We start from the raw sequence: 14,617 nt of genomic DNA, 5'->3' as shown, positions 1-14,617 counted from the left end.
TTGGGTTATCAGACCTGCAAATAAGTGCACGTCGATCGGTTTTTGAATGACGCCAGACTTTTGAGTTTTGAAGGTTCAAGGTTTAAGCCCTCTAGCCAAGTGAGAATTCATTAAGAGTCATTTCATGTTATTTGTCTACGGAGGGGAATGAATATACGTGTTATATATATAAGTGTATATATAAGAATATACAATCTATAAAGAATCCTTCAACTTTGTATCTTTGGCGACTTGTGCCTATATACAGGCCTGACATCCGAACCAAATTATGGGCCTAGTTTAATTAGCATTGTTATTATGCACAATATTTTACACAATTAATTTTTGGAGATTTCCATTACAACAATGAACCCATACGGAATTGGGTTATCAGACCTGCAAATAAGTGCACGTCGATCTTTGGAGATTTCCGTTTAAAATTCAATTTTGACACACGTCTGACACTGACCTAAAACCTGACTCAGACTGTGTGTCAACATGTATGACATTATTATGGTATGTAAGTCCTCTGATGTTATGCATAGGTTTGTTTTGTTGTTTGTGGTTATGCGGTCTATCGGTATGACACTCGGTCTCGGAAGCTCCCAGGTTCAGATCACGCTCTGAAAGGCGCAAAGTCGAGTCCTTGGAAAAAGTTGAGCTTTAAGTTGAGATTATAAATAGGGAAATATCCATTAAACATGCTCAAAGCGCTTTACAAGGGGTCCCTGGCCAACAGCAACATTTAACATTTAGGATGGACATGACCTCTGTGAGGCGATATTCCACTTTATTCGGATCGGACAGAGACAACGTTGTTAACGGCCAGGTACTCATTTTACACCTGAGTACGGTGAGAGAATGTGAGTAAAGAACCTTCTCCAAGGCCTCAACTACGCGCCTTTTGATTATTTCTCACAGACAAAAAACTGTAACATTGACAGTTACTTATTCTTATCACTTCTCCATTCGTTCTAATGTTCAATCTCACGTGTCATGATTTGTGTGTAGTTGGCTACGGCTGTATATGAATGTTGTGATAGAGCACACACGCCAAAGCTTGAAACATGCATAAGTTTATCTCCCTCAACATATCAATAAGATAAAGAAACAATAAAGTTCCATTTTTTCATCCCCAAGCGGAAATTTGTCATGGTCTTCCGTGCCCAACCCGTGGCCAACCCGTCGCCTATCCGTAGAAAAAAACGGATTGTCGCTGGACTGGTGACGTCCTATCGCCCGTTCCGTCTCCGTTCCGTCTCCGTTCCGTCTCCGTTCCTTGCCCGTTCCAGCGCAAGAATTGAGTTAACATGGATGCTGAGATCTTGACTATTTTGTACTGTTTAAAACAGAAACGTCGTTATCGCAGGCGAAGATATTGGGTTCATAGTATCCACCAGAAGAGAGAAACCTACAGGGAGTTCTACCACCTTGTAGACGAAGTGCTGAATGATGAAGAACAGTGCTTAAAATACATTCGGATGAAACCAAGAACTTTTTACTTGTTGCTTGACATCATTGAACCATACATCTCAAATCTTCGAAAACCTTTTCCTGCCAAACAGCGGCTTGTGATAACCTCAAAGGAAGCAAAACCATCATCATCATCATCATCATCATCATCATCATCATCATCATCATCATCATCATCATCATCATCATCATCATCATCGTCATTATCATCATCATCATCACAATGATTGTCATCATTATCATCACCACCATCACGTAGAATGCAATGGATGTAAAATAGATGATTTAAGACGTATTTTATGTACTTGGAAAGAGTCAAGAAAGATAGCGCTTGTATTTTTTCTTTGGCCCTACTACATGCTGTAGTACATATATATATATATAATAATATATATATATCATAATATATAATATCATTTACTTTCTTTGTGTGTCATGATTGGAATCTTGATGAGGGAATGTTTTAAGGAAAATGTATTACTATGTATTTTTATGCACTATGTGTTATAACCTATGTCGGTCAAAGGCTTCTATTAGCCTGACTACATTATCTATGAAACATTTTAACATGCCGACAATAAATAAATATTTGAATTGAATTGAATTGAATTGAATTGAATTGAATGCTTAACACGCTTTTTGTAAACAGAGGATTGCAAATAGATTATAAAGCACTTTTATATCACGGAGAAGGAAAATTGAGTTAAAAACATAAATCTTGAAGATACTAACACAGTTCATATAATCAATAACTACAAAGCCAAACAATTCTATTTTATAGTTTCAAAATGAAAATGTGAGGACGGTTTTAAAGGTGATAACTTTTTTTCGTGAGTGTACAACTTGGTTTTCGGTTCAAGTCATGCTCGCCTGTCAGTTTTTACGATATTTTGTATCGATAAGAATAAACGATATCAGACTAAAAATAGCCGTGACCTATGAGACAGCACATGATTCGGCTTTTCTCTTTTTTCCTTTCTACTTTTCTGTGTCATAGTTGCTGTGCTTGCGAGTGTGTTGGTGTCGAGTGTTGTGTGTTGCCACTGGAGTGTAAAATGACAATATCGTTATTATGGTCATAGCTACAGTTGACAAAAGAACATACGATGATATTTCATGCATGAAGTCGACAGATTGATGGAAATTTAACAGCGGCTAGGACTAGGAAGGAGTGAGTGAGTCGAAATTAACTCCAATTTTTATGGAAAATTTTTTATTCTTGTTCTAATTCTATAGTCTGTCTTGAGTCTAGTCTGCCTTGGATTTGGAAAGCAATTTCCTACTTAGTGAAGTGAGTGTTCAATGGAATTGGATTATATTCTGAAGGATCTCTCAATTAAAAAAGAAAAAACAAACATAATTTTCCACGAAAAACACCCAATCCCCAGGGATAATGTGACACGGCAACGGCACGGTAAATAAAAGTAAACACGCAGTCTTTCGTCGTATTTGTATTATAATTATATGATTATGAGTATAATTATTTTTATTCTAAATACGACTATTTCAATTTCTCAATTTGGAATGAATACACATGTGTAGAGTCTAAAATCTGGTGTTGCTCTGTCTTGTGTTGGAATCGTTTTCTCATCAATTTATTTAGTCAGTGTCAGACAGGGAAAAAAGTCTCCCTCCCCTCAAAATGTTATATCACGAGTCATTGAACCTGCTGCATGTCACGGGCCACGAAAAACATATCTTTTTCATTTATTTATTTATAAATAAATTAATTAATTCGTTAAATTATTTATATACTTGACTAAACTCATTCTCAGTTGAAATTTGATGTAATCAATTTAATTGTGTCATTTTGTAGAAAATGCACTTCCATTATATCAATTCATTATTTTGATCATTAATGATATTGGACACTCACAGGACTGATGTCGATGCACCATTGTAGTCATTCTTTCCAAATACTTTCCTGTTAGCACAATTTATTTTACAAAATTGCTGAGATCTATTAAACGAGCTTATTCAGTTTATGTAGTTTGAACAATTAAAAAACATGTCGGTACATTTTCCTCCAAATAATGTATTTAAATGATCTAATACTTGTTACGTTTAATACCAATTGGTGGGAGTCCCAATAAGTTAGCTGGTCGAGCGCTTGCTTTTTTTGAGCTTTTGTGTAGCGCAGTATCCACTAAATATGCCCACAGCGTTTTACAAGGTCCCTGACCAACTGCAACACATAACATGTAAAACGAAACATGACGCCTGTTAGTCGACATTACAATTTTTTCAGACATAAACAACGTTGTTAATAGCCGGGTACTCATTTTACACCTGGGTATGGTGAGAGCCTTTACCAAGGACTCAACTATGCGCTGAGTGAGGCTTGAACCCAGGACCTTCGGATTCGAAAGTGAGTGTCATACCACAAGACCACATCACTTGCTTCATTTGCAAACGGACAGAGATCAATTCTGGGTGAAGTCCAAATTTTTTCTGACCCTTTGCCTATCCAGCAGTCATTTGGCAGCTGGCTCTGTTAGATCTGGTGGAAAGTACTTGTGATAAGACTAGCGTCCTATCCAAAAGGCTGCAAGCACTTGCTATTTTGTCCCTATCACACTATAGAAACCAAGGTGAACTCCGGCTCCATCGGCCAAATTACTTTGAAGGACTACTTTTTACTTAATGCCAAGGGTGAATGACAGCATCTTGATTTTGTATGAAATCACTTAAAGTGGTGTGGTAGTATTGTCATCAACTAAATTACATCTGAAGGTTTGAGTCTGCCATCTTTTGTGAAATACTGCAAGGAAAGGCATTTTGTATACTTTCTCGTGTCCAACCAGCAATAATTGGGCAGATGGACCCATTATATGGACAGAAAGTACTTAGCTACAGACTAGAGTCCTATCAAAAGGGTAACAAGAAATTGTTCCTTCCTATTTTACTCTTCAGAATATGGGATAAACTTCCCATATGGCCGTATAGTTTTGAGGGAATACTAAACATTAGTTGGAAGGATCTCTTTTTTGTATCCCTGTGGAGATTTTTGACTTTTGTCAAGACTGTACGAAAAAAATAATCGTATAAGTATAATCTTTAGGATGTCAAATGAACTAAACTATCGGATACTAATTATTTGACAAGTACTGTCCCCATAAACAAACTTTTTCGTTATCTTCAATCATTTAAGTCAATGGTTCATAAAATGCAAATTAGTCTACCGGAACGGTCAACAAGGTGTGAAGTCATGGTTCATTACAGAGGTGAGAACTATGGAAATTACCTGTGTCCCCTGTAAGTGTTTATCACGACAGCCATTCGAGTGTGTGGTCAAACCATTCATCATAGTCATCACAGAGGTGTGAACAATAGAATTTACTTGTATCCCGTGGTAAATCTGTAAAATTGCTCAATTTCATGGTTGCTGCTTAATTGGGATGCCACTTAATTTGTCAGGAACTGAGCCGTCCCAATAAACCGGCTTGGACTGTAGTACCTACATAAATGATGCCTAGCAGGTGACTTGTACTTTAAAAATGCTTTGCTGGAATTATGAAGTGTATTTAGCTCGGTTAATCTCTGGAAAAGTGGTCTAGTGGTGTGACACTCGCTTTTGGATAAGGTCCTGAGTTGGAGTCCTGCTGTGAGCGATGCATAGTTGAGTCCTTGAAAAAGACATTTTACAGATAATCAGGAGATCTGAGGTTCGATCCCCAGTCGAGGAAGACTGATTCTTTTGGTTGGGTTTTTTTCTTCTATTTTTTTTTTCTTTCATGCTTTGTCTGGCACTGTTTCATACACACTTGTTCAGACTTTTATCTTTCACCAGTGTCTGCTCCCTGATTTCTCAATTTGTTATCATTATTAAGCAGCTTACTGCTGCTATGTGGTCTTGTGCTGTGACACTCACTTTTAGATCAGAAGGTCCTAAGTTCGAGTCCTGCTCTGAGCGATGCATAGTTGAATCCTTGGAAAAGGCATTCTCTCACATTCTCATCATTCTCTAGTGTAAAATGAGAACCCGGCCTTCAAAAGCGTGGTCTCTCTATCTCTCTCTCTTTCTTTTAATTTATATCGACACAACTACATTTGTGTAAATTCTACTATCTTATCCATATATATTTAATATTTGTAATTATTTTTTTTTCAGATAATGTTAAGTCTTGAGTTGCATTTCTCTTAATCTGATTTGTCTTTCCTTTTTTGGTCAAATAAAATATATAAGTAGTTAATTAAAAGAATTTTAAAAAATGTAATCAAGATGAAGTAAGAGAAAATTGTTGAGAGAAGAAACCAAAATAAAAATGTACAAAGAAATTAAACCATTCATTGTACACAATTGATGTAATAATTCACAGGTGACTCATTTTTGTAAAGGATGATAAAAAAATAGTATAAAGGAGCTCCCCCACCCCAAATACATCCCCCCCCCCCCCCCCCCCCCGCCCTAAAAAAATTAAAACAACAAAAAACAAAACAAACCCCAACAACTTAGAACATTCTTCCCTTTGTCAGTAGGCACCTTACATCCTTCTTTCTCTTATTCTTCTATCTCCTCTGTATCCCCCCCTCTCTCTCTCTCTCTCCTTCTCTCTCTCTCTCCTTCTCACTCACTCCTTCTCTCTCTCTCTCTCTCTCTCTCTCTCTCTCTCTCAATATTGAGCTTTTATATAGCGCAATATCCACTAAATGTGCTCAATGCTCTCCCTCCTTCTCTCTCTCTCTCTCTCTCTCTCTCTCTCTCTCTCTCTCTCTCTCTCTCTCTCTCTCTGATGACAGCCTATCTATCCATCTCTGTTTATCTCGTTTTAATTATATGCATGTGGAATAATTTTGATTGTTATCCATACTATAATGATATTATGCATATATTATGTCATTAATTGTCCATATTTTCATATCGTTTTTGATAAGAATATAATAGCCGTGAAATCGCATCGATTTGTCAAATGTAAATGCGATGATGGAGTTGTTTGTATAACACAGCCGTACTTTACACTTTTTAAAATTTTCCTTTACAAAAATTAGTCACCTATGAATTCCTACATCAATTGTGTACAAAGATTGGTTTCATTTCTTTGTACATTTTTATTTTGGTTTCTTTTCTCAACAATTTTCTCTTACTTTATCTTCTCTACATTAAAAAAATAATCTTTTAATTAAATATTTATATTTTATTTGATCAAAAAAAGCAAAATAAAACAAAACGCATTTTAAACATTTTGACCAGAAAATCCGTCCTTCAAATACCTGTAGATTCGATGGACTCTCGTCTTTTCAAAAGCTCTCAAACCTGGACTTCCTTGAAGTCTCAGGTTCGAGAGTTTATGATCTGACGAGGTAATTTCAATTGATCGATATTTGAAAGACAAATTTTCTGGTCAATATGTTTAAAAATGTGTTTATCCAGAGTACACCAGAACACGGGGAGAAATACATACGGGGGCAGCGTGGCTCAGCGGTAAGGTCTTTGCTTCGTACCCGAAAGGTACCGAGTTAGTTCGATCACCCGCCACTGCGCTGTGTGACCTTGAGCAAGTCACCTCGCTCTCCCTAGCTCAATTTGCGGCGCTGCACTGCGGTTGACGCCTGGGTAAATACAGTCTTCCATTGGAATAGACCCTGGAGACAAATTTCCCCTATGGGATCAATAAAGGGAATGATATTTATTTATTTATTTTTAAAAAACGTTTTAAAGGTCAGTCCAATTTGCCATTCGATTAAATCCACCGTACATACAGTATGATGTATATACAGCAGCTTGTTATCTAATTAGCGGTTTGTTTGTAATGATATGATAAACACAACTGTATTACTGTTGACGCGTATTTTTTGGCAGGTCTGATAACCCAACTTGCTATGGGTCATCGTGTACTAATAGGTGATACTAGATAACTTCATGCTATTGGTCCACTGTTGTCATGGAAATCTTCTCAAATCGACTTGAAAATAATCATCACAAATTCATATATTTGCCCTGATGTTTGAGATCCGCCTCAGACCGTAGCCATCGTAAACTTATAGCCTGATCCTGACCAAAAAATGACGTCAAAAGACAAGTCTTTGGCCACAAAAGAAAACAAATCGTGAGTTGTATTCAATAGTTCAACCAATGGGACCACTTTTTTCCTTGAGCTCTACTAACAACAACTCACTTGGCGGTGCAAAAACCTATAGATAGTATGCAGATGACGTCACTCAGGCCTTTGTTATTGTTTTTGCCATCCGCGTTTGTGAGTTGTTCTCACTAAACTGTATTAACCAGACTATAAAAGTTCATGGTTACACAGAGTTTGTGTGTTGGTCCGTTATACTTCCGGATGGCAATGTTGTGAACTCCTTGGCCAAGCGCATTCTATCTACAATTAAATGACGTCAAAGTCATAGAGGGTTCTAGTGTCAGGCTATTAGTTAACGATGGCTACGCACAGACCGTAGGCATCGTTAACATAGCCCGACACCAAAACCCACTAAGACCCATCTTTTTACGTCATTTTTAGGTTTGTGGACCGCTAAGTAAGTTGTTTTTAGTAGTGGTCAAGGAACCAAGTGATCCCAGTGGTTGAACTGTTGAATACAACTCACGATTTAATTTTTTTTTTTTTTTTATTATTTTTTTTTTTTTTTGCGGCCAAAGACTCGTCTTTTGACGTCGTTTTATAGGTCAGTGTCGGGCAATGAGTTCATGAAGGCTACGCTCAGACGCCTCAGACATAAGTTAAGAATTACCCGTATCGAGTACAAATTACAAAGGGATTGGCAAAACATCTGACAGATTTTGGTTTGGCTGAAAAACAAGTAACTGGTGTGGTGCTTACGATAAATCTGATAAACCAGATGACCCAGGAGGATTTGGCCCGTATGATCACACAATTACCGTTATTAAACGACTTGTGTCGTTACACCGTGTAAAAAACAAACAATTATTATCTTGTCAAACACGTTTTCATAATTGATGTGTTGAACAAAACCAATCATTAACGTCAAACCTTTTAAAACCCTCTACGGATACTATATTACACATTTACATTGTGTTAACATCGTGTTCACAGATGTGTTACATGTGATAATTATTTATAAATCAATTAATTGCTGGTTGGGGTCTTTTGACTTCCCATTGTGGGCAGGAGGTCACCTACTGTATCTTTTATCATTATCACCCCATATCTGTTTTCTGGGTTGATTTCTGTCTTACTTGGTTTTGTCCTGACCCTGACCTGAATCCATGGCTGAGAGGGATACAGTCAAATATAAATGTATAATTATAGTTTGGGGAGATTTTCCATTGTAAATCATCTCCCTGTTATGTACTGTTACATTTCTTCTTCTTCAAGTACCAAGTCTGTGCCAGACATCGGTGATCATGGTACGCCATTCATCTCTCTGATCAGATAACCTCAGAAAACTAATATTACTCTTCTCTTTCTTTGTCACCCAGCTGTTCAAACTATTCAAATATGTTTTTCTTGGTCTACCTTTACTCTTTTTACCTTCTATTATTCCTGTGAGAGCAAGATGTTAAATACATTTATGTCGATTTAAGTGCCCTGAAAATTGCATTTGTCTTTTTCTTATTGTACGAATTAATAACCTTTTAGTTTCAGCTTGCTCTAATACTTCTTCATTAGTTTTCTTCTCTGTCCTTGAGATTCTTAACATCCTTCTAAGAAACCACATTTCTGCTGCCTCCAGTTTCTTTCTAATGTCTTCTGTAATTGTCCTGTAACTGTTACATTAAAAAAAAATATCATTCGTAAACCTTTGAGTGTATTCCCCTTAGTGAGGACCTTGCTTGTGTCTGGATGAGACTTAGGTGACCTCAAACTAAGTACACCGATAGTGTGCTCTTGGAATCTTCATCTGTTTCCTATTTGAACCACTCTCCCTTGTCTTACTTTTTCTCGTGTGCATTCCATTGTGAATATATTTTTTTTTTTTACTATTCCATTTTATTGTATTTTATTGCATCCCAAAAAGCAAATTATTTTTGTACAAACGTGTTGTACTTTGCACAGTAAGATAAATAGATAACGGACATATGTTCTATATATCAATAAGGAGCGGTTTCACAGCCAGAGTTGTAATTTATGTATGAATAATTTCAACACTGTAAAATAGTTAAAATGGAAAAGATCGAAAAACAAATAAATTAATATTTCCATTATTTTGAAGTAAAAAAGCGAAAATAATTATATAAAACGATTATTGCTTGTTTTTATAAAGCCTCATACAGAAAAGATTTTCGATGTTTCTGTTTTAGTTGAAATAGAGATAGAGAAAGGGCGACCACTCCTTCCGACCAAAAACCAAAAACAAAAACAAAACAAAACAAAACAAAACACACATACAACAAACAAACCCCAATTAATTTTTTGACTCATGGATGGTTGCGAATCTCGTCCCAAGGCCTGATTATTAGAATTGAATTTTAGACTTAAATGAAATATTATGATAAAACTTGAGTTAACTTGAATGCTTTAATTCAGACATTTTGAATTTTGATTTACGTGTTCATATTATTGGCAGGTCTGATATATCCGAACGCATTATGGGCTTTTGTTGTTGTTGTTGTTGTTGTTGTTGACATTGTTGTAATGGTGCGGCGATGTGGTCTGGTGGTATGACACTCGCTTTCGGATCGGAAGATCCTGGGTTCGAGCCTCTCTTGCCGCATTGTTGAGTCCTTGGAAAAGGCTCTTTACTCACATTCTCTCACCGTACCCAGGTGTAAAATGAGTACCTGGCCGTTAACAACGTTGTCTTTGTCGGAAAAAAAATTGTAACATCGCCTATACTAACAGGCTTCATGTCCCGTTCTACATGTTAAATGTTGCTCTTGGCCATGGGCCCCCTGTAAAGCGCTTTGAGCACGTTTAATGGATATTGCGCTATGTAAAAGCTCATTTTTTATTTATTTATTTTTTTAAAATGGACAATATCTTGCGGTGATTTCAGAGTATTTCCATTACAACAATGAGCCCTCAATATTTGGGTTGGCAGTCCTGCAATTGAATTGAGTACATGCCCATTTTATACAGACCTGCCTACGGCTACGAAAGTTTCGTAGAACAACGAATGGGTCCTAATTGACAATTACAAATATAAAGATCTTTAATTCAATAAATTTCTTGAAAACGAGTTTCGATGTCAGAAGAGCTAGTATATAAAGGAGTTTTTAGCATAATTTAATGTATTTAAACAAAAATTGGTAATTTTTAAGGGTAATTATAATGTCTACTGTGTTATAATCCCTGAAAATTTTTCCAATTTCAAGTAGGCAGGTCTGAATTTGTACAATAACCCCCCCCCCCCCCCAAATGATATGTAATTCTGATTATTTTGACTAAATATTCAAGCTTCTTCATTACAATGTGGTTACAATACACACCAGATTCACTCGTTTGGTCTCTTATATGATTTTGTGCCAATGCTCCTGTTCTTTGAATAATGCGTGTTTATTTTCTTTTATTTCAGAATTCAGGAAATTCTAAAAATCATCGGAGAAGAGATTTCTATTTTTAAAATCGTGTTCTATGTGTGTTTCGCTGGTAAATGAATTACAATATTCAGGGTGTGTTTCGGTAAATTATTATTATAATATTCTAAAATGGAAGACACCGCCAAAGAGACTTCGTCTATTCAAATAGAACCAATCACCGAATTAGAAACACAAGCGTTGAATAAGAATAGTAACGCAAATTATAGGACTAACGATGACGTCACCAAGTCTAAAAATAGCAGTCGAGATAGATCTGCTGCGTCAGTGGTGCATAAATACAAGCCCAGTGCCATGAATACGACCTCGTCCCCGAGCAGTACAGCCAGCGAGGAGAGTCTCATGGAGTATCCTTCAGGCGGGCTGCCCGCAGACGACAGCGTGGGGGATGATGATGACTCGAGCAGCTACCATAACGACAAATCTTCCAAAGAGATTCTTCTTGATTACGACCGATCTCTCATGGAAAGTGCTACAAGGTGAACTATTATTTTTTGCTAGTGTTGTTGTGTTTTTGTTGTTGTTGTGTTGTTGTTGTTTTTTCTGATTTATTGGTAAGATTTCCTTCCAATATTGATAAAAATGAAATACGCAGGGTTGCCAATTTTCCGTATTTTTACGTAATTCAGTATGTTATAAACCCTCAGTATATTTCCCAATCACCTGCTAAACGGAAATAAAGTAACTAGGGCTAGATCATTTATATAGAGCAATATCCACTAAACATACTCAAAGCGCTTTACAAGATGTCCCAAGCCAACAACAACAACACTTAACTTTGTAGGACGAAATATGACGCCTGTTATGCGATATTACAATTTGTACGGCCAGGTACTCTTTTTAAACATGAGTACGGTGAGAGAATGTGAGTAAAAAATCTTGTCCAAGGTCTCAGCTATACGCCAAGCGAGGCTGGAACCCAGGACCTTCAGATCCGAAAGCGAGTCATACCACTAGACTACTAAGGACATAATGTCTTCTTAATGGAATTCAGCACTCAGAAAGGGTTCTATGTGTTTGCGTAAAAGTTCAGTAAAATTTTGCCTCTTGAATTGGCAGCCCCGAATACCGCTAGTATACAGAAAACTCCCTTTGTCATCCGATTCAGTGTTATTCCTTTTTTGCGGAGACATTGCGAAAGTGCCAACGGTGAATCTTTAACTCACTCAACCCTAACACCGACTATATCCGTAGTTTTCCCAGGTTACTTTTACCCCAAGCCTAGTTATTACATTTTAAAGACAAATTATAGGCGTAGTATCAAAGCTAATGTTTTTAGTTTTTACATGTTAATGGTAGTTTAATAAATCTATCTGTCTACATGCTTATTTTAATACATTTTTTTCCAATTTTGGGTTGAGTGAGTTAAAGCGATTTCAGACTAGCTGCGAGGATATTGTTGCTCCCATATCTACTTCTTTCTGATCTCTGTTGAAACCATTTCATTTGTCTTACTATTTTCTGAATTAAAGGCTTGATTGCTCGATCTAAATATTTTGGCTTATCGGTCATCTTCCTTATTATCATGTCTAAACAAAACATGGCCTTAACGTGTCGCAAGTCGCAAGCGCCGTAAAACCGTCACTAAAATCAAACGAGAGCTGGATGTATAAAATGGGTAGCTTAGCAGACATTAAAAAGTTAACGCCACGAAAACCGAGGTCAGTCTTGCTCTGTATCATCAAAGGCAATTATTCTATGAATTCTTCCTTGGTACCTTTAATGTATGTCTTATCCTAAATAACAGTGATGAAAACATGGACGTGGAAGGGGGGGGGGGGGGGGGGGGGCGAAGTGACCGAGTGGTTAAGGCGTAGCACTGCGACCCGGAAGGTCCCGGATTCGAGCCCCGCTTCAGGCACTTTCCCAATTTGCTCACTTGGACCACATGGGTGATTCCTGTTGAAATCAGACACCTTGTTTGATTAATCATCTACATTCTTTCGTGGAATGCCAAGGCCACGATATCGTACGACGCCGTGGTGAAAAGGGCATAATAATAATGATGATGATAAGGAGAACAAATCGATTATAAAAGCACAGCCATATCAAAACGATTGCCCTTGGTGTTAAACATGGATTTATGTGGAGCTTTATCACGGTAAACGTCATGCTCTCGGCGCTTTACTAGGTCCTGGGTTCGAGCCTCGCTCGGCGCATAGTTGAGCCCTTGAGAAGACTCTTTACTCACTTTCTCTCACCTTACTCAGGTGTAAAATGAGTACCTGGCCGTTAACAGCGTTGTCTCTTTCCGACATAATTGTAATATCGCCTAACAGGCGTCAAGTTCCGTCCTACACGTTAAGTGTTGCTGTTGGTCAGGGACCCCTTGTAAAGCGCTATGAGCCGGTTTAGTGGATATTGCACTATATAAATGCTCTTTTTTTTAAAAAAAACAATAATTCTAATACATGTATTTTTGATAAGGAAAGAGCTACAAACACAACATGCAAACGAGTACAATTAACGCTTTAGACCAGGAGGGCTTCTGAATTTGAGAAAAACAGAAACAAACAGAAACCCCTCAAGCTTGCTTTTATATCGCGCAATATCCACTAAACGTTCTCAATGCGCTTTAAAAAGGGTCTCCTGCCAGCAGCAACACTTAACATGTGACGAGACAAGACGCCTGTTTGGCGGTATTACAATTCTTTTCCGACAGTGCTGTTAACGGCTAGGTACTGATTTTACACCAGGGTACGGTGAGATAATGTGAGTAAAGAGCCTTTTTCAAAGACTCAAGTATGCTCCGCTCAGAGCGGGACTCTAACCCAAGACCTTCCGATCCGAAGGCGAGTGTCATACCACTGGACCACAGAGCCGTAATTTAGCGCTCATCGCTGATTGGATGTGGAGAATGTGTGTGAAAAATTCCGTTCTCATTGTCATGCTGTCGAAGTGCCAAGGTATGATGATAATATGATGATAATTTCTGGATAGCTCGAATTTCCGTAGATAATTTAGGTCGCTCTGTGACACCACCCTTCGGCCCATCGGCACAGCTATACAATTGGCTAGGCTATTAGTGTAATTAGACAAATTTGTTTTTGTCCATGTGCATCCATTATGATAGAGGTACCTATCATGATAAAAGCACGCTGGTAAGTGCTTGACATTATTATTAGAATTTACTAAGTGGACCGCATGTGTTGTGTGTCGGTTCATCAAACTTGGGTGTGTCATGACCTCTAAGGTTCAAACCACTCAGAAAGTCCAAATCTGCCATGTTGAATACCTACATGTTGCAACACACTTAGTCATGCTGTTGGACGGTTTGGTTGTTCATCACAGTTTAGACAAGGAATTATGAATGATTATTATTTTCCACCTAGTGAGTTGTGTTCAGACAACAGTATTCCCCCCCCCCTCCCCCCATTATCTCACTTGGCTGAGGTGTAAAACATACACTGACTCTAGGCAGTTGTATAGAGCAGTAAAGTTAGGTGCCCCAAACGTAAACAAAGGTCGAGAAGCACGTGGCAAACCACATGTTCCTGTCTTGACAGCTCACGTTTCAATGTAAATAATAGAAAAAAATAACCTTTAAAATTTGGCTGTTAGGTGGCAAAAGAAACACATATTCATAAATACTCGATCATGCATCAAATAATGTCTAGATATGGATATTTTATGGAACAAAAGGTAATTTAAATTTATCAAAAGTTACAGTCTATCTATTTTTAGACCAGAGCAAATTATTGCGCTGGT

General features: G+C 37.5%; 1 protein-coding gene across 3 annotated transcripts in view; it reads left to right on the top strand.

Annotated features, from left to right (window-relative positions):
- The first annotated feature begins 2,438 nt into the window (after positions 1-2,438).
- The window catches only part of LOC144970036 (proton-coupled amino acid transporter 1-like), a 50,394-nt gene continuing 38,215 nt past the window's right edge, over positions 2,439-14,617 (top strand). The window contains exons 1-2 of one of the 3 annotated variants that reach the window (XM_078909222.1): positions 2,439-2,627; positions 10,888-11,388. In XM_078909222.1, the coding sequence (XP_078765348.1) occupies positions 11,021-11,388 (368 nt within the window). In that variant the 5' untranslated portion in view covers positions 2,439-2,627; positions 10,888-11,020. Of the gene's footprint in view, positions 2,867-10,887; positions 11,389-14,617 lie in introns of all 3 variants that reach the window. The other 2 variants (XM_078909223.1, XM_078909224.1) reach the window with 2 other exon arrangements.

Source organism: Berghia stephanieae, chromosome 4, assembly GCF_034508935.2.
Source record: "Berghia stephanieae isolate SIO BIC M18660-M18661 chromosome 4, UCSD_Bste_1.3, whole genome shotgun sequence".
Taxonomy (NCBI): domain Eukaryota; kingdom Metazoa; phylum Mollusca; class Gastropoda; order Nudibranchia; family Aeolidiidae; genus Berghia; species Berghia stephanieae.
Note: the sequence above shows the minus strand (reverse complement) of the source record. Positions and strands in the feature narration are given on the sequence as shown.